Here is a 23,793-nt window from a genome sequence, read left to right on the forward strand (position 1 = left end):
TATATTTAAGTGTATTTGGCTTAAAGAAATTGATTCATCAGCTTAAAAATTGTGTGGTGATTAGTTTCGTCAAATTTTTTGAGTTAAATGAACTTATCCGGTTTTACAGCGTGTCTCAATGGGACTTGTGCGTTTGTACTCTAGTCTGAGTGTTTAGTTCGATTCTTGCGTTCTTCACACATTCTTCTCAATCTCACTCTTATTGTCTTTCTATCTCTCGCTTAAACTTCAGCCTCTGTCTTTGTCTTCACGTCTCACTCTGGTTCTGAGGTGGGTAGGTAAGCTGCTCAGGTTGGACGGTGTACTCAGTGCTGGTGGGCGACAAGAGCTGTGTGTGGTGGCCTGGTACAGCCCTGTCTCATGACTGGGACTTAATCCCCCAATACCACACACACACTACACACTACACACTACACACACACACACACACACACTAACACATATCCACCCCAAATGTTAGTACTACTGTGGTCTTATGAGGAAAGCTGTGTGTGAAGTGTTTGAGGGGAAAGATGTGACAGACAAGTGTGTATGTATGTGTCACTTTCCAGCTCATCGTCAGCTGTAGGTGTGTTGATTGAGAACAGCTCGCCATGCTGTGGCTACAAGCAGGTACTCGTGATCTCCTTCTTCTTGTGGCTTATGCTCTTTGTGTATCTATGATGCATTGTTATATAGTAATGAACTCTTTGTGTGCAATGTCATCTGTGCTTTCATGAGCATGTCCGCGTAGTATTCCGAGTTTGGCAGTTATATTTAGGATCGCGTACACATTACGACATTTTAAAGCTGTCTGTAGTGTAATTATCTTTCATCGTAGTCTGGGGATAATGTGAATGGTGATATGTGTGGGTTTGTCAGATGAAACACGATTCTGAAGTCCTGCAGGCGGACCAAGAGCAAAAACCTGACAGCATCCAGAAATGTTTGAAAACTGTAAAAAATAAGTTTGACAAGCTACGTTTGTGTCCTATAGACTTATAAACAAGTCCTTACAGTTATTAAGGGATTTCCAAGCTGAAGGCTTAGCAAGGCTTTTCTCAGTTTGGAAGTAAGAGGTGCTTTGTTACTAGCTGAGTAAAGGTTATTTCTATTTATAACAATCCTTTTAATAAGTCTGCAGGCATTTATTATTATTATTATTATTATTATTATTATTATTATTATTATTATTATTATTATTAATATGTGTGTATGCAAGAGTGCTTCCCTGTTCAAGAAAGAAATTGCATGTTGGGAAGTGTTCGATATTTACTGTTTGATAATGATACGGACTTTGCTCGATCATTCTGTGCTCTAGCGTGAATTAGGAATTAATTATTAACGCGCGTGCACACACACACACACACACACACACACAGACCCAAACACTGCCTGTAGTACTACTGTTTGTCTACTTGTATATGGGTTTTCCATGGAGCGTATTTCCCTTGTAATTATTTCTGTTTTGTTTGTGTGTTTTGAAATGCTTATTTGAAGCAAATGTTTAAGAATAAATCACACTCTTAAATCCAGTATAGTGTTAGCATATTGAGTGAATTAAAAATAATAAAAAAAAGGAATTTAAACTTAATGAATAAATAGAGGAATAAAAACGTATAGAATGAAAGATATTAGAGGATTAAGTCCAGCAGATGGAAGAAGGTAAGATGGAAAGAATATATGCTTTTTTATGTTGTTGACAAAGTTCGTGATGAGCGTTAGCGTTCTTCTATTCTTTACTTTCATATTAGGTAACCTAGTACGCTTAAAGTATCCAAGACAATTAGATACAATACTATCAAATACTTTATACTTAGAACATCTGGATGAGTATTACAGTCGTGCATGTAATACTCCGTAGTTTTCCAGTTGCATGGCTTTCTAGTGGACAATGCACAGGCGATTCTAAATGAGCTCTGAGATGACACCACACACACACACACACACACACACACACACACACACACACTAGCTCTGTTTCTGTTTATCTTGCGTTGTTATCCACCAGACAACTCCAGCATTGAGGTGCTGTCCTGATCCCCCAACCCCCAATCTAACCCTCCAGCAGAGAAAAGGCCTGCGTGTGTGTGTGTGTTTGTGTGTAAAAATGGACTGACAATCAGGCTTCTGTTTGCGTATCACCACAGCTGGACACATCCGCATCAAGCCAAAAGCAGTCTCACTAACTCATACGCCAATTAAATAACTGGTGTAGCCACCAGACTTTTACTGGTTGAGACTTAAGTGCGAAGTTTGCCTGAGCAGATGTGGAATTGGAAAACGGGCCAGATTTCCAGATGTTATCAAAGCCTTTGTGATGTGTCAAATCATAGTGTGGTTTTTGCAACTAGAATTTCAATGTCAAGGTAAAAAAAAAGCATAAATATGTTCCTACTGCCATGGTAGGTCAGTAAGTAATTATCCAGTTACAGGCAAAATCTAGGTAGTTATATAGTCTGTTAGTTAGTTTTTAGAGCTTTATCGAACCTCTTTTGTTCCAATTTATTTCCTATAGCTTTGCCACACATTTCTGATTTTGTGTCGTGTATACACACAAGAAAGCGATTCACATTCTTCCAGAACGTTCCTGTCAGTCGAGAATCGGTCGCCGGTTACCTGTTATATGTTTTGTTATGTTACGTTCTCTATTTTCCCTCACTTCCACCATTCCTTCTTTATCTCCACACCAGAACATCTCTGCTGGTCCACCCTCCTTTTTGGGCTGAAACCCCCGCCCGCTCTCTCTCTCCTAGCGTTATCAGTGCTGCCAGGGCAGATTTACTGGTTGTGATGGGTGGGGTGAACATCTGGGTCTTATTAAAGAGCAGTCATCCCTCTCCTGCCCTCTCTGCTTGCTGGCACACATTTAGCACCATGTTACCCAACCAGGGTTTCCAGAGAAATACTTTCATCACTGCTTTCTGTATGGGAACTCATGGAGATAACTAAGCCGTATGCTGTGTTGATGCTGAAATAGAATGTTCCTGATAGGACACTGCAAACAACCATAATATAAGGGTTTATTGGGTCAAATTTTAGCAGGCTAGATTGTTTTTTTCCCTTTTCTATAAGGAAGGGTAAAACACATCAACAAGTCATGGTCGAGAATTTCTATGTTGTTGCCCTGTGTCCATGATGAGCTCAGTTTTTCTCAGCGGTTTCATTCCTGTGTGAAAATGATCTGTTCTGTTCTGTTGATGTCATGAGAGATGATGCAGGTTCAAGAATATAGCCTTGACTCACTCCAGACCTATTGAGAAATAATGTAGTTCCTTTTAAAAGTTAAGATGGGGGCAAGGGGGCGATGAGAGAGAGAGAGAGAGAGAGAAAAGAAAGACTGAGTTTTTCTCAACACTAACACTGAAATTCTTTGCATACCAAACTGGGTAGCTGCTTAATCTATCAAAGAGGAGAGTGCTGGGGTTTAGGGGACGCCTGCCCACCCACTCCATATCATCCCCCTGACCTTCAGTCTACCCCTCCTTCCATCCCTCTCTCTTTCGCTTCTCCCATCACTCCTCTACCACCTTTGTGTTACATTCTTGTTTTTCATTTCTCCACTAAGCCTATTAGGTAATAACTCATTTGTTTCAGTGCCACTAACAGCGAAAAGTGTGTGGAAACTGCGTGTGAAGTTTTGTCTTGAGGACTTTTTTTTGTGTGTAAAGGTGGGAGAAGTTGGAAAGAGGGAAAAAGAGAAGTAAATCATGATCATGCGGACAAAATAAAATATGAGTATAAGACTAATGCGCTGAATTATGATTCACTGCTGCTGGAAAAGTCTGACAAACCAGTTATATGGAGTGAGTCAACAAACTCTGTTTGTCAAACTGATATCGCTACATACCTTACTGATGTCCTACACACATGAGTCCTCCTACCACCTTCAGCCCAGATCAATTTAGCAGAATTTCCATAAGAAGCCACGTAAGGACATCAGATCTGTACATTTTACACAAGGAATGTTTGATGGTAGCCAACACTGAAAATGTGTTCTAGCATTGCAATCAGTGAAGCTCTAGCAAATTTCCTAAATACAAAAAAAATCTTCTCTTCTCTTCTCTTTTCCTCTCTTCTTTTCTCTTCTTTTCTTTTATCTTCTCCTCTCTTCTCCTCACTTCTCCTCTCTTCTCTTCTCTTTTCTACTCTTCCCTTATCTTATCTTCTCTTCTGTACACTTCTCTTCTCTTATCTTCCCCTCTCTTCTCTTCTGTATACTTCTCTTCTCTTCTCTTCTCCTCTCTTCTCTTCTGTACACTTCTCTTCTCTTCTCTTCTCTTTTCTTCTCTTCTCCTCTCTTCTCTTCTGTACACTTCTCTTCTCTTCTCTTCTCTTTTCTTCTCTTCTCCTCTCTTCTCTTCTGTACACTTCTCTTCTCTTCTCTACTCTTCTCTTTTCTTCTCCTCTCTTCTCTTCTCTACTCTACTCTTCTCTTCCCCTCTCTTCTCTTCTCTTCTCTTCTCTTCCCCTCTTTTCTCTTCTCTTATCTTCCCCTCTCTTCTCTTCTCTTCTCTTCTCTACTCTTCTCTTCTCTTTTCTACTCTTCTCTTCTTTTTTCTACTCTTCTCTTTTCTACTCTTCTCTTCTTTTCTCTTCTCTTATCTTCTCCTCTCTTCTCTTCTTTTCTCTTCTGTACTCGTCTCTTCTCCTCACTTCTCTTCTCCTCTCTTCAGGTCATGATATTAACAGCTCTTTGGAGCCAACAAACATTGACACCAGTATCCTGGAGGAATACATCAGCAAAGAGGACGACAGCACAGATATGTAAGTCTCAAGCACCTTACAAACTCACTCACTCACTCACACACGCACACACACACACACACACACACACTGCATACTATGCTGTAAAACTGTTAAGGTTAAAAAGCGCTATATAAGTGCAGACCATGTACCGTATGAAATCACCTTAATCTTACACAGTTAACTGAGACCATTACGAATGAATTTAGCTGCCTGTATAAACACACACTACAAAACTGATATGATCCAGTATCAGGGCACATGCTCTTTCTCAAAATCAGCACTCTCACAAATTTTTAATACTATGTGTGTTTACTTTGACACCACGTCACACTGTATGTTTTGGCTGTCGGCTTGTTTGTGTAACGATTGCATTGACATTCATAAAATTGTTTCCTTCAAACTCTCCCACAGCTGTTTTTCTGAAGTCCACAGCGGCCCAGCGCCTAACTACTCCTCCCCCCAGGCCGGAGCGTCCTCCTCTGGGGGGGTGGTGTGTGGCGTGAGCCCCCTTATCTCCCAGCGCCAGGGTACTCCTCAGTCTGTACCCACATCGTGCCAGAACCCCTATCCCCCTCCACCGCCACTCGGCCTTCTCAGACACAGCCATCCCTGCCAGAGCCACCACCATCACCAGCCAGTCACACAGCCCCACATCAAACCTGAGCACTGCGCTCACTACGCAGCCGGGTGAGACAGAGAGAGAGAAAGCACGAGTGAGTGAGTGAGTGAGTGAGTGAGTGAGTCAGTGAAAGAGAATAATTGCACTAGAAGTTCAGACATCAAATGTATTATTTAAACAAAGTTTGATAAGAGGAAGGAGAGAGAAAGGACAGAGCGGCTGAATAGTCTGAAGCCTCGAGGACACTATTACTATGGACTCTAACATAAATTACACACAAAATCGTATTCTGTGTCTTTAAGCTTACTTATCGGTGGATTCAGACTTCAGACAATAGGCCAAAGGATAACGAACAACAAATAGGATTCTGAACAGGATTTGAAGTTAGCTAGTGTAGCAAAGAACTCCTGTGAATGCCATAGCCACACCTACAAGCCGCAATGCCAATAGACGACTTTCCCCACCCAGTTTGCAAAATAACCTGCACTAAACTTCAACAAATAATGCTCAAACAAATCTCAGACAGGGTGCGAAGGGAGTCAACCATGAGCAATCTCTGAAGAATAGGACAAATGGATCTGTACCAATAACCTCTTATGAATGCCAGTATTGAATGATGTATCACATTTTCACAATCATTCATTGGACTTTGTAACATGGAAAAAATAGGAACAGCAGGTATGCTTGTGCAAGAAAAAAAAAAAAGATCTATGATTAGTTTTTTTTCTGCTTCGTTACTCTGAAAAATGCATTTTATTGCCATGTTTGTTTGTTGGTTTGTTTTTAAATGCTGTGCCTTACAACCTCATTTTATTGCAGAACACTACCCGAGTCTCCACCAGACTCTAGCTCGGAGCCCTACTCCCCCCAGCAAGTGAATGGTAAGTTCCAACAACGACAAGGTTTTCTTCCTTTGGAGCGCTTTGAACATGATGGAGCGAACTCTTTTGTAGACAGTGCCAAGTGGGTTTGAACAATTCTGAAATAATAATGACGACTGCAAATAAACAAGCAATGTTATCTCGCCGGTTGTCATAGCAATACACTATACTCATTGCATAGCTGTGGAATAACACAACTAAGAAAGAAGACAGACATAAGCCAAATGATCAGATATTCTACTTAGTCACGAATGGGGAATCCGTGCATGCCGTTATACGCACGGAAACAGCATGTTGATAATAATGATAATGTTTGTGGGGAATCCAGGGAACAAAAAGATCTGGAAAAATGATGACAAGTGTGAGACGTCCCTGAGGGATAGCTGAGTATTTCTAAATCTATTAGAAACCACTCGTACGAACAGTTGTTCCGGACCATTCGTTTGGTAAGGTGTTTTTAAAAATAGCAAACGTGGCTTATTTTTACAGTCCACCAAGCCAAAAAAAAAAAAAGTTCTCTTCTTCCCTGCACACCTGTGTTGGTCTTTCTCACTGAGGATAAAGGTGTGGAATATTTTAATCTCACTGGCAGAAATCCAGTTTAACAATATACCATTAGCCAAGTGAGAGAAAATTGAGATAAGCTGATGAAAGTACTGTTACGTTTATTTTACTGTAGCTTTGGAATTTGAATTCTGACAGTAAATACTGCATTTTGGTGTACGATGTCGATTTTGTACATCACACAGTGTCAGATATATTCATTTTTGTTGTTCTCTTCACAGATTCGCACATGCTTCGGACCATGACGCCTGAGAATATGTGTCACATGACTACTCCGCCACCCCTGCCACCCCACAGCCACTATCCCAACATACATCGGGACATGTACCTGAAACCCGAGCCCATGATTTCACAGTACCCGATTGGTCCAGCCAGCAGCGGGGGTGGTGATCTGCAACAGGGTCAGATGCTCCATCAACTGCTCCAGCATCCACAAGGACAAGAGTGAGTCAGCGTGAAAGAGACAGCTATATTTTGGCATATAAGATGAAAAATATGTTATAGCAGCGGAAAGAACATAAAAATGGAATAAAATGGACTCATTTTCTCTCTCTCTCTCTCTCTGTGTGTGTGTGTGTGTGTGTGTGTGTGTGTTAAAGTGGTATACCTATTCACCAAGCAAAGAAGAGAAAACACTCAGATTCTCCTAACAGCACTCTCAATGCTCAGATCTTGACTGGCATTATCAAGCAAGAACCAGGTAAACACATGCCTCCCATACGCCACACGCTCTTCTCACCTTAGTGAAGCCTTTAAACAAGCTTTAAACTTTTTATTGCTTTCGTGTCACCAAGGTTTGATGCAGGACGCCGAGAACTCGTATTTGGACCCAAACTACCAGTGCATAAAATGGCAGCCGCACCAACAGAACAAATGGACTCCGTTATATGATGCCAATGGAAAAGAACTGTGGGTGAAATCCCTGCTTTGCAAAAAAAAAAAAAAAAAAAATGTAACACCATAACATTCTACATGCTTTTGGAATTGCACATGTTATTTTACATTGAAATATAGAGATAGCAGGAATGAAACAAGAATGTGCGTATGTGCATCGTGGGTTTATATTAGATGGATGGATTTAATGGGGCGAAGACGATACTAAAGGCGAACGAGTGAGTGAGACAGAGAGAGAGAGAGAGAGAGGATGGAGAGGACTGGGAATTCCATTGAGGTGAGCTGTGTGTAGGAGTAAGAGTAAAAGTAGTTTCGGCTGACTGGAGAAAGGAGGAGAAGGGCAGCAGTCAGAAAAAAAAAAAAGAAGTAAAAACGAGAGAAGGGAATGATGTAAATACACCATTGACCAAGACTTTTAAAGCGTGCTGTAAGAAAATTAAAGAAAGAAACGTAAAAGAAACAGATTTAGCTAATCTTGTGACAAACACTCTTGCTATTCGTAGTGTGATTCATTTCTCTATGCCTCTTCTATCTCTCTAGCCCGATGCCCACGTACAGAGTGGATGCTGACAAAGGTTTTAATTTTTCTTTGGCTGATGATGCGTTCGTGTGTCAGAAAAAGAACCACTTCCAGGTCACTGTGTACATTGGCATGTTGGGTGATCCCAAATATGTGAAGACCAGCGAAGGGCTGCAACCGATTGAATGCTTCTACCTAAAACTTAATGGAGTCAAGGTGAGGAGTGATGAAAGACTACTGTCAAAAGCCAGTGGGTCTGTTTGTTGCTTTGAGCACATTGAGTGTCACACTGGATGTGTTGTGTAGTGATGTAAATGGTTGTTATCAACCATATTTTTAAGGTTACTTATGTATTGATGTAACCTGAATCCGCAAATATCCTGACTTTACAGTTAGAAGCCATGAACCAGACGATCAATGTGGAACAGTCTCAGTCTGACCGCAGCAAGAGGCCATTTAAGCCTGTACTGTGAGTTTCCTGTTACAATACCATGCCTACAATACAGCAGGAGATATTTCTTCTTTCAAGGTCTTTTTTTTTTATCCTTTATTCAAGTGAATAACTTTTTTTTTTTTTTAATGTTATTTTACTGTTTTTTTATGGTCTTTAATGCTAAATAGCACAGTCAATACCTGGCGTTAAGTTAGAATAGTTGTTGAAAAGGAGTACAGGCCTGAAGTGTATATTGTTGTTGTTTTCTGTAGGGTTACTTTGCCCCCGGAACAAGTAACCAAGGTAACAGTGGGTCGACTGCATTTCAGTGAGACTACAGCCAATAATATGAGGAAGAAGGGCAAGCCAAACCCTGACCAGAGGTACAAATCACATCTATAACACACACACACACACACACACACACACGCATGTTTACACTTAATCATGTACAGTCACTCACATACCACAGAATGTCATCCTGCTGCACGCATCATTCAACTCAACGCTATAGACAGGACAATCAGCAAAACTAGCATGACTGAGTGAGGCCTATGACTTAGCTGTGTTTGTGTGTGTGTATAGATACTTCATGTTGGTGGTGGCTCTCCAGGCTCAATCCCACACTCAGAGCCATACAGTGGCAGCTCAGGTGTCTGAGAGGATCATCGTCAGGGTAACCGCTGTCAGTCTGGCTGTGTCTGTCTGACCAACCTCCTCTTCCCAGTGTCTGTCTCATTGTGTCAGTCATCTTACCCTGATCAGTTACCCACAGTGTCCTCCACTAATAATGGCAAAAATTGTCTGTATTGTTTAACCTTTAATTCTGCTCTCATGGATACCAAACAATTGCAAACACAACACAGGTTTATATATATATATATATATATATATATATATATATATATATATATATATATATTTGTTAAATATAGGTATGCAACAATTATTGTCACCCCTCTGAATTCATATGAGAAAAATATATTTGAAGTATATTACCATTGATATTTGGCATTTTTTTAGTACACCTGGATGACTATGAACAGGAAATTGTTCAACCATGACTTCCTGTTTCATAGGGGTATAAATACGAGGCAACACATAGGCCTAATTCACTTAGTCATTCATAACAATGGGTAAGACCAAAGAATATAGCTGTGATGTGTGGAAAAAGGTTGTTGAGCTTCACAAAATGAGAACTGGCTATAAGAAAATAGCACAAGCATTGAAAATGCCCATTTCCACCATAAGGGCAATAATTAAGAAGTTCCAGTCAACTGGAAATGTTATGAATCAGCCTGAAATTGGACGTGTGTCTATATCGTCTCAACGCTCTGTGAAGAGGATGGTTCGAGTGGCCAAAAAATCTCCAAGGATCACAGCTGGAGAATTGCAGAAGTTAGTTGTGTCCTGAGGTCAGAAAGTCTCCAAAACTACAATCCGAAGTCACTGACATCACCACAAGTTGTTTGGAAGGGTTTCAAGAAAAAAGCCTCTACTCTCATCCAAAAACAAACTCAAGCATCTTCAGTTTGCCAGACACTACTGGAACCTCAAATGGGAACGGGTTCTATGGTCAGATGAAACCAAAACAGAGCTTTTTGGTAATAAACACCAGAGGTGGTTTTGGCACACAGAGAGGTAGACATATGGAAAAGTACCTCATGACCACGGTTAAATATGGTGGTGGATCTTTAATGTTCTGGGCTGTTTTTCTGCCAGAGGACCTGGACATTTTGTTAGGACACATGGCATCATGGACTCTTAGTATCTGTTGATATTTGATAATGAGTGGTTGGATCTTCCAGCAGGACAGTGATCCAAAACATTTTGAAGGATCTGGAGAGATTCTGTACGGAGGAACGGTCTCAGATCCCTTGCCATGTATTCTCCAACCTCATCAGGCATTATAGGAGAAGACTCAGAGCTGTTATCTTGGCAAAGGGAGGTAGCACAAAGTATTGACTAAAAGGGTGCCAATAATTGCTGCACACCTATCTTTAATAGCGATATTTTTTTTTTGGTAAACCTGTGTTGTATTTGCAATTGTTTGATATCCACGAGAGCAGAGTATTTTTGTGATTTTTTTTTTAAACAAAAGATCAAAAGGTTACAATAAACAATAAAGACAATTTTTCACATCATTCTTTGCTCATATTTACCAAGTGTATAGGCCAATATTGGTGGAGGGCACTGTACATGTTTTAATTAGTATGTTGGCCAGGAAAATCCATCATTCACTTATTCTTATTTTTATTTTTTTTATTAATCTATCTGAAAATGTAAAACTTTATCACAACCTGCAGCTCTTGAAGTAGAATCACTACATCAACAACTTTGCACTGATATAAATCCCTCCTCAGGACAGCAAGTCTACGCATATCAAACCGATCAGACTTACCCACCAACAGAAACGATGGGGGCTGTTGTGTATATCTTTCACACTATTAACCCAAACCTACAACAACACACACATTTAATTCCCCAGCACTTGACCAACCATCACCTTCAATAAACTTAAACCTTTTAATGAAAAAAATACGTTTTTATAAGCCCACATAACAACCTGCATATGTTTAGAGTATTAAATCACCAAAGAATACATAATTGGCAAAGGTTTATATGTATGGGCCTTCCCCAAACTGTTATCCTGCACACAGCTGTATAGAATGTCTTTGTATGCTGTAGCATTACAATTTCCCTGCACTAATATGTGCTTATTGAACATCCCATACTTTCCCAAATTCTTAACTCTTTCTGTTCCAGGTGTGCTTTATTATAGCTGACCCAATGCTCTGACCCCAGCTTCCTATTCTATACTGTAATGTACTGACCCCGTCAAGGGTGTCTCCCGCCTTGTGCCCCATGCTCCCTGGGATAGACCCCAGGTTCCCCGTGACCCATTAAGGATAAGTGGTACAGAAAATGGATGGATGTAATGTACTGTATATGTTACAAATAAAAGCTTCTTCTTCTTTGCTTCTGGGAAGGCTTTTCACAAAAATTTGGCATATGTCTGAGGGGATTTGTGTTCATTCAGCCACAAGAGCATTAGTGAGATCAGGCACTGATGTCGGGTGAGGAGGTCTGGGGTGCAGTCGGCGTTCCAATTCAAACCAAAGGTGTTCAGTGGGGTTGAGGTCAGGGATCTGTGCAGGACACTCAAGTTCTTCTACTCCAATACTGACAAACCATGTCTTCATGGAGCTCATTTTGTGCACAGGAGCATTGTCATGCTGGAACAGGTTTGGGCCTCTTAGTTCCACTGAAGGGAAATTGAACTACTCCAGCATACAAAGACGTCCTATACAATTGTGTAACATACACTACCAGTCAAATGTTTGTGGATACTGGACTGAAATGTTTCTCATGATCTTAAAAAGCTTTTGATCTGAAGGTATGTGATTAAATGTTTGAAATCTGTGTTGTAGACAAGAAATATAATCGGGCCGACGTATTCATTTCTTTCATTAGAAAACTAACATTTTATTAACAAAAAAAAATATTTTTTGCAGCCATTAAGTGTCCAATAAGAGTCCAGTGTCGGTGTGAACTCCTTTAATACTGTTTAAAAAGCATCTCAGAGAAATTCCTCAAGAAATCGAATGAGAAAACGCCAAGAATACATTTCTGGATATTCTAGGCAAAAAGGGCGTCTACTTTGAAGATGCTAAAATCTTAAATTATTTTGATTTATTTTGGATTTCTTAAAACAACATAATTCCCATAGTTCCATTTGTGTTACTCCAGAGTTTTGATGACTTTATTATTATTCCAAAATGTTGGAAAATAAAGAAAAATAAACAATAAGTGTGTCTAAACTTTTTACCGGTAGTGTACGTATGTGGGAAGGCCCACATAGGGGTGTGGTGGTCAGGTGTCCACAAACTTCTGGCAACATAGTGTAGCGAAAGACCCCCATTCACCAAACAAAGGAAAATATATCAAGTTGAAAAAGCCTCCAGACTCAAATGCACTCACTTTTAAACTTGTTCAGCCAGCTTTGATAAGCCGACTCAAACTGTGGTCACAAACTTACAAACTTTAGTCTTTCAGTTATTATTATTGTTTAATTTAAGAAGCTTCAATGCTGAAATTGATTGATGTGTGCATACTTTGAAAAAATGACGTGATGTAAATGTGCAGCTTATATGTAAGAAAATACAGTCTAACTGTGCCTGCAAGTGTGTAAAAATGTTTATTTCCATCATTCTCTCTCTCTCTCTCTCTCTCACACACACACACACACACACACACACACACACACTGACAGGCGTCTAACCCGGGTCAGTTTGAGAGTGACAGTGAGGTGTTGTGGCAGAGAGGTCAGTTGCCTGATTCAGTGTACCACCATGGCCGAGTGGGCATCAACACCGATCGACCTGACGAGGCTCTGGTCGTCCATGGCAACCTGAAGGTCATGGGTTCCCTGGTACATCCATCTGACATCCGTGCCAAGGAGAATGTGAAAGAAGTATGTGATTTTATGCACAAGCTCATTTGTAAATTTTCTACTTGAATACTTAGCACCATCTCATCCTGAGTGCTGTATTGTAGGTGGACACCACAGACAACCTAAAGCGAATCTCTCAGATGCGGCTGGTGCATTACCAGTATAAGCCTGAGTTTGCTGCCACTGTGGGCATTGAGAACACTGCAGAGACTGGTAATTCCTTGTACTCTTAAAACCCTGTGTGTGTGTTTATTGATAGTTTTGTTTTGGTTCGATGCACGTGTATGTCCATACCTTAACCATAACTCCTTATGCATGTGGTATTACATGCATCTAATACAGCTACTGTGTGTAATCTGTGTATGCCAGGAGTTATAGCCCAGGAAGTCCAGCAGATCCTTCCAGAAGCTGTGAAAGATGGCGGAGATGTAGTTTGTGCCAATGGAGAGACCATCCCTAATTTACTGGTAGTCAACAAGGTATTTAAACACCAACACTTCATTCATATTTATCCATTCATACAAATTAACATGGGCGCGCGGTGGCTTAGTGGTTAGCACGTTCGCCTCACACCTCCAGAGTCCGGGGTTTGATTCCCACCGGGGCCATGTGTGTGCGGAGTTTGCATGTTCTCCCCGTGCTGCGGGGGTTTCCTCCGGGTACTCCGGTTTCCTCCCCCAGTCCAAAGACATGCATGGTAGGCTGATTGGCGTGTCTAAAGTGCCCGTAGTGTATGAATGGGTGTGTGAGTGTGTATGTGATTGTGCTCTGCGATGGACTGGCACCCTGTCCAGGGTGTACCCCGCCTTGTGCCCGATGCTCCCTGGGATAGGCTCCAGGTTCCCCCACAACCCTGAAGAAGGAGTGAGCGGTAGAAGATGGATGGATGGACAAATTAACATAAACAAATACATTCATATGCTGCTGTGTAGAAAATAGAGTGTAGGATTAAGTCCTCCATGTTGGACTTAGTCCTTTTGGGGTCCAAAAGTCCTATTGAGAATGCTTCTGTTTTGCATTATTTTCTAATTTAATCCATTACATATTATATTATCAGTAAATACTCAAGTGAAATGGAGAATGTTAGAAATATTTACTTGAATTTCATAATGTCTTAGTATTTGGTACACCCCCCTTTTGCTTTAATGACAAAACTTGAGCTGACACCACGGGTTTCTGTAAAAAATGATGATCTTTGTTAGAGCAAATCCATCAGAGTGTCATCTGAGCACGTGCTTCAATGGAAGAGATAAGAATCATCAGGAAAATAGGACCGTTGTACAAAGGAGTTAACGTGGTCAATATGACAAATCTGCTTCAGTTCGAATAGTGACGTAGAAACAGTAGAGAAAATATTGATCATTCTCGTTCTTTGTTTCAGAAATCAAAAACGTTTGAATGTACACTGTATATTCAGAGAGAATGTGTGTGTGTGTGTGTGTGTGTGTGTGTGTGTATGTTTCCCATAGGATCGCATTTTTATGGAGAATGTCGGAGCAGTGAAAGAGTTGTGTAAACTGACCGATAATCTGGAAACTCGAATCAATGAACTGGAACGGTGGAGTCGCAAACTTGCTAAACTACGACGCCTTGACAGCATGAAGAGTACTGTCAGTGGGGGTACAATTAGGTGCGTGTGTGTGTGTGTGTGTGTGTGTGTGTGTGTGTGTGTGTATACTACACAATCAGCACATGACTTCATGCATTTAATCCAAGTTCTGAAAGGAAATGTCTTAGTGTAGCACTGTTGCTTTTTTATTTCAGCCTAACAGGAAGCTACTTTAGTAGAACAGGAAGTGGTCCACTTAAGAAGAAAGCAGCCAAAGCAGGAAATAAGGTATGGAGATTACTGTAACAGTTGAGCTAATGAGAGAATTACAAAGAGTTAGGCGTTATACAGAATAAAGATGGCAGGGAGTCTAGGGGAATACATGTCCGACTCCCAGCACAGGCGAGAGGACACGTTTAGTAGCTAGATAAAATGTAACACGCTACGTTGTTCATTACTAATTCATACCAATTCAAATCAAGAGGTAAATTATCAAGAAGTTCATCCATGGCTTTTTATTTTACTGTATAAAAGAAGCATATGAGTGAAGTGACTTTGTTATTCCGCTTTAAGAGAGCAGTGGTTTCTATCAAGGAGTGTGTGGACTGTGTAAGGATGCAGCTGGAGTTTATCCACCTTTAGTGAACTGTACAGTGGAAGGGTTCGAAAGTAATCCACAAGACACCTATATGAGATGCAAAATGAAATGCAGTAGAACAAGAGAGAGGTTTGGTTTTTTATTTATTTGCAGAGTGCAGCTCCAGAGCAGGGCTGTTTGAGTCACCGGTTCCTGCAGGGTACCATACTGGCCCTGGTCATCATCATGGCCTTCAGGTAAGGGAGGAGAATGTCCTCCTAATGATAATGAGATAAATGTTAAAATGTAATGTCCTATTACTTCTGTAAGTCGTACCGGATAAGGGCATCTGCAAAATGCCATGAATGTAAATGTAAGGACAGAAACAGCCAAAATGAACATTTGGTCTTTTTTTCTTTCCCTAGTGTCATCTCAATGTCCATACTGTATGTGCTAAACCTGCATCAGCACAGCAACATGGCTGAGGCAGATAGGTATGTATACGTCAGAGCTTGAGTTTGACTACTATGCTTTAAACAAACGTTTTAACTGCAGGAAAACATCTGGAATTCATCCTTATTGCTTGGTTTTGTGTGTGGTCCAAAAAAAAAAAAAGTACAGGTAGTGGCCGTCAATATGAGTGCTTTCAGTGTGTTTGCCCTACTGAACACATTGCCTGCTGTGAACTATAGTGGAGAGTTTATTAACGTATGGAAATTGCAAAAACATGATCAGCACTGGGTTAAAAACAACACAAATTTGGTTATTTTTAGCCGATCGGCTGGGTAAATATAGGACAGAACACATTTTGGGCTAAACTAACCCATCAAGTTGGGTTGTTAATTTTAACCCAGCAAACGGGTGGTTTTTCAACCCAAAGGATGGTTTCGTTTTTACAAAAATGCTGGGTTAATTTTATTTCATAAATGGGTTCATATTTTCAGGGTTATTTTTACCCGTTGAAAATGTCAAATCTATCACATTATAAACAAATATGTCGACATGGTATCTCCTTTATTTATACACAAGAAGGTGTTCAGAAATTTATTCATATAGAGCTGCTAAATAAGTCATATATTTAAGACGAAGACGTTAGATTTTGATCATAGGAGACGTTTAACCAACGTACGATACGGTGGGCATTACAAACAAGTACGCCAAAGCTAACAAAGATAGCGGTGCATTTAATGTCATGTAAGCTGGACTGTTATTGCACATTTTTGCTTTTTCTACTGTACAGTAATGGTTTTATGGATAGATATATTGATACGAATGTAGTTTCTCCAAATAAGTCTAACAGTCTGCGCTGCGTTGATTTGACCTGTGGAGCTGGGCTGATGGGTCGGGGTGGGGGAGGGGTGCATTGATTCAATTGTCAGTGAAAACCCAGTTACACAAAATTACACAAAAACTCCCAAAGACTGAGAAAAGAACCCAATTAAATGACCCAAAAGGCTCGACCCAGCATTTGGGTAGAAAAATGTAGTATCCTGGAGTAACCACTAGGTGTCGTTGTTGGTATTTCAAGAGTTGTGTTCTTAACTGGAAAGTTAGTTGAAGAAGATGTGTGCTAATATCTGTTGCTGTGATTGCTGCAAGCAGAAAGTAAAGTATCAACTTCAACTCAATTTATGTAGTAGTCTGATTTATATTGAAGATACTACAAAAAAAAAAAATTACCCAGCATTTTTTTTAGAGTATACCTAAAATAGTACTTTTTATAAATATCTGTTGTTCTGGCACATTAAAAAAATAAAAAAAAAACCCAAAACGTTTGCCCTATCGTCAGGTGATCACTAGTTCGAGTTCTGACTATGCCACAGCCATCTGTGGTGAGGTGTCAAGAGAGAAAAATGGGCTGTGCTCTCTTGGTGGGTGGGATGGCATACTTTTTCACACCTGTCACTCACAGCAACACTAACCAATCATGGATGCCTGTGAGCTAATGTATGCAGAAGAGGGCAAATTGCACACAGCTAATGCAGCAGTTCGAAAAGATGCAGTAGCTGGCTTGGAGGAAGCATGTGTTTGCTCTCACCCTATGGTCATATGATAGGGGACAGTTGGCTGGTGGGTTGGAATTGCCAAGTCACATGTTACCTTAACGTCTATAAGGAAAAGCTGGAAATGTTTTTCTTTTCTCGTCTTCTTGAATGCATAAATGTGTATACATGAGATTTTCTGTCCTCTCTGTCATTTCCTTAGTATTTCTCTCTCATTTGTAGTTCTATGTCCTCCTGTGTTTTCTCCATCTCCTGGATGCGCTTCTTCACTGCCACTGTCACTTTCTGTCCATCCATCTGTTTATGGTATGCTTTCTGTTTTTCTTCCATTTTCCTGTTTTCCTGTGTCCCTTTTTCCAATACAAGGGTATCCTCATGCTCATTCCTTCTCAGAGTTAGCAGAGAATCAGAGTTTATTAGTTAATAATAATTACCACAAATAGATAGTGATTGCTGGTTGTAAAGAAGCATGTTGAACCTCCTACAATTAAAACTGGGAGAAAACTGGACACAAAAAGAACCAAAAGGTTCCCTGGTTGATTCGTTGATTTTGCATTCCACAAAATGATATCTACTCATATGACACAAATCCACGGCATGGATCAGCCAGAATGTTTTTTTTTTTTACAGCATGCAGGACATGCTGTATTCTTTGCAGATGTTGACTGACTGCTCTCTTTCTCTCTCTGTCGCTCAGGACTCGCTCTGCTCTTGGCTCATCTAGTAAAGCAGTTTATTCACCCCCCATCTCTACAATCTCTTCAGGTGCCAGATAATTACAGTATATGTTCAGTTTTATATATCTATACAACGTAAGGTACATATTTAAGCCATGAGTTGAAAGATTATTCTCTTGAAAAAATTTAAATAAACAATGCTTGTAACTGTCTCTCTTAGACATAGACATAGACTCCACCTCTCCAACTCTGCCTAATCGTCTTATCTGCTGCCCTCCAACAACTGCCAACAACCAATCAGCTACTGTCAGCCTGCAGCCAAGCACCAACCAATCCATGTCAGGTAAAACAAGGCCATCCCACTTTCAAAAATTTAAACAAAACCAAAAGACTAAATTCTGAATATCTGTTCCAAATACCCATCTGTCTGTAAATACAGGGTATTTAATTGCCTCTCAATGTCTAACAGAATGAATAAATGAGAGTGATTGACACAGAGCCCACACCCCGGCCTTGCCCTTGGTGGAAGTGTAACGCTATATTCAGGGCTTGTTCTCCGTCTTACACTAAACCACTTGTGTAGTGAGGAAACTCATTCATGCTTTTATGCCATCAGTCTTCTTTCATTACATATCCCCTATATAATTAGCTCCTACACAAAAGCATCATTCTCAAAAAGGCTGAGAACATTCATTATTAGTGTATGTAATGGCATGCTTCATTTATCTGTGTTTCTCTCTTTCTCTCCGTCTTTCTTCCTCACTGACTTTACTCGCAGACTCCAGTAGTCCTGCTCCCACCATGGCCAGTATAAATAGGAAGGCAAAGTCTCGTGGGTTGGATAAAGACAGCAGGAGTAGAAACAGGCTGAGTCACACTTCATCCCCTCTCTCCCTCAGCAAGTCCAAGAAAATTCCTCTACCCTCAGATATGGACACAGGAGGCAACAGTAACCGTCTCCCTGGGCCACGCAGGCAACGCAGCGCACACACTCAGGGTATCTTGGTTTTATAGTTAGGCGTCCACAAACTTTTGACCGGTAGTGTACATGCACACACACACACACACACACACACAAACATATTGTATATTGTTATAATACACGTGGGCTTTGTATAAACAGTTATACCCTTTAATGACATTCATGGTCTCAAGCTGCTTTCTCACCCTCAGATGGACATTTCCTGCCGTCCCTAAATGAACTTTACATCGTCGAAACTAATCAGGAATTGAAGACACTGAACTGTGCTTCATCTCACAGTTGCAGGTATGTACATACATTTATCTTAAGCCTTTTTTTTTTCTTCATACTGTTTCAAACCCTGACAGTTACAGCCTATTCATTGTTTATATTTCCACACTGCAATATCTTGAATATAGTCAATTTTGTCTGGTATTTCCAATTATAAGGTTACAATAAACCAAATATAAGAATATTAAACTTGCCAATAGAACAAGACTGTTTGGGTGGAAATTACTCAATAGTTTAAATGAATTTGGCTTGAAATTAGTAAATAGCTATTAAATTCTTAGTCTATAGTTTATATTCTTGTAGCCTTTTATTCGGTTTATTGTAATCTCATAATCCTCCAGGATTTCACGATCGCAGAAATGAACGCAGAACCGAGCAAACTCCACAATATTCGGAGGAGCTCGCAATTTTTCAAGTTACCACAGATTTTCTGCAGATTTGGGCCAAGGCGCGTCATGTGACTTCATCACGACACGCATTCAGTCAAAGCTCTCTTCGATTCGCGCGAGTCGAACATGAGTACAGCCGAAAGGTCTCGTTTACCAGCAAACATCGCCGCGAGAGACTACTCGTTAGTCCGAGTAGTTTTCCTACAAAAAAAAAGCACAAAACAAATTTTGACAACAGCTGCAGCAAAATCAAGCATTTATCACAAACACCTCCGTGAAATACTGTACGGACTACATAATAGGAAATATTAGCGGAATATGACTACGTTCAAGGTATTTCCACTTGCTAAGATAACATTTATTGCAGTGCAACATCAATCCTGTGGTTATTCAGCGCACTGGTATGTTTTACCTCTGTTTTGAGATATTATTAACAGTCTCTCTCCATTCCTGCATATTTCTTCTGTCCATAGCTACACTGTATTTCTGCACAGGAGTCAAAATTCCTCTATGAGTCACATCACTCTACATATGAGGTCAGTGCATTCGCTGTTTAAGTGCACTGTGCTTGGGGACCGAGTTATGAGTCGAACAGTAATTCAAAAAAATTTCATCAACTTGTCATCTTTCACACTGTATCAGGACATCACTATGTTGTAACAACAACAACAAAAAAACCCCACATCAAACTGCACTTCAGTTTACAGCCACACATACAGGCTAGAAATGAAATGTCCAGCTTCATGCTTTTTAAGACTAGAGTAAAGGTGCAAAATAATAGCTCTGTGTGTCATATTACAAATTCTTAAAATGCAGTCTTCTGGATGAGCTTGCAATTCCACCATATTCAACACCAGACTCTGTAGCGTCCAAAAACAAGTGGATCAGCCTCTTTGAGCTGGCATGCGCTACTGATCTGTCACTAAACTCACTGAGTGGAATTGAATACTGACGTGCAACCCGTGGCTCTGAAAGCACTCTTTCATACAGCACTGCTCACAAAGGAATTCACTATGCCAGAGTACAAGTATTTTATTTACATTTTATTTGGTATTATAACTGTGGGAGGAACTCCTTTGGGAGAAGTGGGATTTTAAAAACATTCAAATCCCACATCCTCCAATTCATGCGCATTGATATTAAAGTGTTCACGGTACATTAAAGCAAAAGGAAAGAAAGAAAAAATACTACCAAAAACGTTTCCCAGCATACTTTTGCGCAGTTGACTGTAGGCTTCATTTGGTCTGTAATATTTTCAGACTAACAAAGCACATTTAGCCTGATATTTTTACCTCACTGTCCTTACTGTCTGCCTAATTATTGCCCACTGATTATTGGACCGCTCCCCATAGTAGTAACTATTGAACGTATTAGTCGACTAGTCTGTGCAACCCCTAGCGTGTGCAGAGCCTAGCACACTCACAGATGTTTTGCTCTTCCTTTAGGTTCTCTGAAATTGTATGGGTATGGCAGTGTAGTGTCACTAGAGGGCGTCTTTGCCCAAACCACACAGAGACCGATTTTTCTGAACGCAAAGGTGCCTTCACAAAGGTAACAGATTTGTGATTTACATTAAATATAACATGCTGTTGATACGTCTGTTTTAATATATTTTAATATATATATATTATATATTTGAATTATTTTACTTTTTAGGGGACCAGTCACTTGTGGTCCTTTCCACTGGCATCAGTCCAAGATGCCACCTACCATTTCCGGGTTTCAGTCTATGTAAGTACACATTATACAGGGTGTCCCAAAAGTCTCCATACATAAGGGACTACGTATGCCAGCACCACGTCAGTGGCTGTTCGTGGACGTCCACTTTTCGGTTGGAGAAGCACTTCCAGTCATTTTTGAATTTGTTAATAAGTTTGGTAACAGTGTGGTGTGTGATGTGCTTACCATGTTTCTTGTTAAAGTCCATCGCAACCTTGCGGCAGCGTCCCGATCCAGCCATGTCAATACATTTTTCTTTTGTCAAAGGCTGAACAAAATATATATATAATATATACTAAGTATAAAAATATTTGGAAGACATTTTGATAAAAAAAAAAAAGTATTAATTTCCCCTATGTATGGAGACTTTTGGGACACCGTGTATAATTTCTGTCTCTGTCACGTTGAAGAAACATGCTGCTGACCCACTCTTCCATTTCCACAGGGTGAAATGGGCTGCTCTGGGTCTGAAGAACAGAAGCTGCAGGACACTACACCATTCATTGATTACCATTTTCTCATCCAAAGCAGATGCACTTAAAGGGTAGAGTCTAAAATACCAAATATTTGTTCTCTCCCATACACCCTTTGAACCATTTTCATGACTGCTCCTTTTCATTTGCGATGTTGTAGCATGGGAATTTGTCAGAACACGTCTCTTCAGGAAGTGCTTTACAATAACAGACGCCACTGTCAAAACAAATATGCCCTATTACCTCTAAGAAATATCTGACTCCATGACAGGATTACCCCTCGCTCACTGATACTGCTGACACCGCATACGCTAATAAAGAAGAAAAGTACTATACTACTTCCCTTGTCGCAAGGGTACATCTTTTGAACCTTTAAATTGTGTATCTTTCACCTAAAATGAAGTGAATATGGTGTACCTTCAAATGAGTTACAGAATTAAAGATCACTACTGTACCTTTAAGAATGAAAACTATAAAAGTACAGTACCGTACATGCATCTTACCAGGTTTGAGATACATACTAGTTGTACAAAAGATGCGTACCCATTGACAATGAAATGTTTGGTTGAATGCCTTGTTTTCTTAGAGTGCAAACGATCTCATAATACACTGGTGATTTGCACACGTTTCCTAGCTGATACAAGTGTAATTACATACCGCATCGACGAAAATGACACACAAAGGACATTTGCTTGTACTGTAACTACCTGGATAACTGGATAACTACATGGATGATTTTCCTAATCATGATTTAACTCTGTATTTGGAACGCAATACTCACCTTCTCAAAAGGTATATTTCTTCTATTTTTTTTTTTTTTATGTTTGTGTTTGTTACACTGCAGTCCTTGACTTGCTACAATTCCTGGTGAAGAAAAGAAATTAGGTTCAAAATATGTTGGGGGTGAAAGCGTTACGTGGTTCAGTAACTACATTCAGTAGTGAAGAGTAATAACCGTAACCACTTAATACAGTATGAACAGTCTAATAATAATAATAATAATAATAATAATAATAATAGTGACAACTATTATTATTATTATTATTATTATTATTATTATTATTATTATTATTATTATTATTGCCATTTATAATAATAACAACAACAACAATAATAATAATAATAACATTATTATTATTATTATTATTATTTTATTATTATTACCATTTATAACAATAATAATAATAATAATATAATAATAATAATAATAATAATTATAATTATAATTTATTATTATTATTATTATTATTATTATTATTATTATTATATTAATAAGTATTATTATTATTATTATTATTATTATTATTATTGCTGGTTTTATGGTAAGTATGAGCCACTGAATCCATGCTATTATAGTATATAATGAATCACTGGACCTTAAAGGAAATCACTGGATTTAATTTAAATAAAATAAAAAAAACTGGAACACACTGCATAAACACACTGGAACAAGCCCACTCAGTGTCTGCTGTCTCAGAAACACTGGATTATAATGGTATATGGTTTAATTATGAAGTAATTATTTCTTTGTTAAAAAAAACAACATATTGCCTTCAAAAACACAACTGTGTTCAAATGGTAAATAATAATAAAAAAATTGTCAATATAAATGTAAAAAAAAAAAAAAGTGTTTTACTACTTGTAAGTGATGGCCTTTTCCTGACTTTCTGTTTATTTTATTTTTTTAAAATCTCTTTATCGTTTTAGCAACTTTCCATTCCAAAGTTGTGTTTTTCTGTATAAAAAAAAGCATACATGTCTTACAAAGGCAAAGCGTCTTCTATCTTTATGTAAACCTTTCAATTTAGCACTGTTTTCTAGCTAGAATTTTGCTCTTTTTTTTCTGCTTTTAGAGTTAATAACGTGTACTACAGATTCGCAAGACCTGTATGCAATATTTTCAAGCAATAAACTAAGCCATAGTAGACTGTCAAGGGAGAAGCATGAAATACGTCATGAAGCATGCAAATGATGCCTACTGGATGACCACGATGAAATGACACTACGAATATGTGACGACAAATGTATTTTTCTAATCCTAGATATTTACTTAACTAACAGA

The 23,793-nt window shown here is 39.4% G+C and overlaps 1 protein-coding gene across 2 annotated transcripts in view; it reads left to right on the plus strand.

The window, feature by feature from the left end:
- The window catches only part of myrf (myelin regulatory factor), a 27,899-nt gene extending 5,189 nt beyond the window's left edge, over positions 1-22,710 (plus strand). Inside the window, exons 2-28 of one of the 2 annotated variants that reach the window (XM_053642028.1) lie at positions 4,656-4,746; positions 5,140-5,415; positions 6,167-6,228; positions 7,014-7,236; positions 7,392-7,492; positions 7,587-7,701; positions 8,227-8,422; positions 8,599-8,675; positions 8,912-9,022; positions 9,225-9,324; positions 12,913-13,113; positions 13,197-13,305; positions 13,462-13,571; positions 14,562-14,722; positions 14,857-14,929; positions 15,393-15,475; positions 15,644-15,712; positions 17,444-17,527; positions 17,919-17,986; positions 18,119-18,241; positions 18,677-18,895; positions 19,072-19,165; positions 20,013-20,075; positions 20,985-21,090; positions 21,196-21,270; positions 21,704-21,802; positions 21,892-22,710. In XM_053642028.1, the coding sequence (XP_053498003.1) occupies positions 4,656-4,746; positions 5,140-5,415; positions 6,167-6,228; positions 7,014-7,236; positions 7,392-7,492; positions 7,587-7,701; positions 8,227-8,422; positions 8,599-8,675; positions 8,912-9,022; positions 9,225-9,324; positions 12,913-13,113; positions 13,197-13,305; positions 13,462-13,571; positions 14,562-14,722; positions 14,857-14,929; positions 15,393-15,475; positions 15,644-15,712; positions 17,444-17,527; positions 17,919-17,986; positions 18,119-18,241; positions 18,677-18,895; positions 19,072-19,165; positions 20,013-20,075; positions 20,985-21,090; positions 21,196-21,270; positions 21,704-21,799 (3,086 nt within the window). In that variant the 3' untranslated portion in view covers positions 21,800-21,802; positions 21,892-22,710. The remainder of the gene's footprint in view (positions 1-4,655; positions 4,747-5,139; positions 5,416-6,166; positions 6,229-7,013; positions 7,237-7,391; positions 7,493-7,586; positions 7,702-8,226; positions 8,423-8,598; positions 8,676-8,911; positions 9,023-9,224; positions 9,325-12,912; positions 13,114-13,196; positions 13,306-13,461; positions 13,572-14,561; positions 14,723-14,856; positions 14,930-15,392; positions 15,476-15,643; positions 15,713-17,443; positions 17,528-17,918; positions 17,987-18,118; positions 18,242-18,676; positions 18,896-19,071; positions 19,166-20,012; positions 20,076-20,984; positions 21,091-21,195; positions 21,271-21,703; positions 21,803-21,891) is intronic. The other variant, XM_053642029.1, reaches the window with a different exon arrangement.
- Positions 22,711-23,793: the final 1,083 nt, after the last annotated feature.

Source organism: Ictalurus furcatus, chromosome 14 (assembly GCF_023375685.1).
Source record: "Ictalurus furcatus strain D&B chromosome 14, Billie_1.0, whole genome shotgun sequence".
Lineage (NCBI taxonomy): Eukaryota > Metazoa > Chordata > Actinopteri > Siluriformes > Ictaluridae > Ictalurus > Ictalurus furcatus.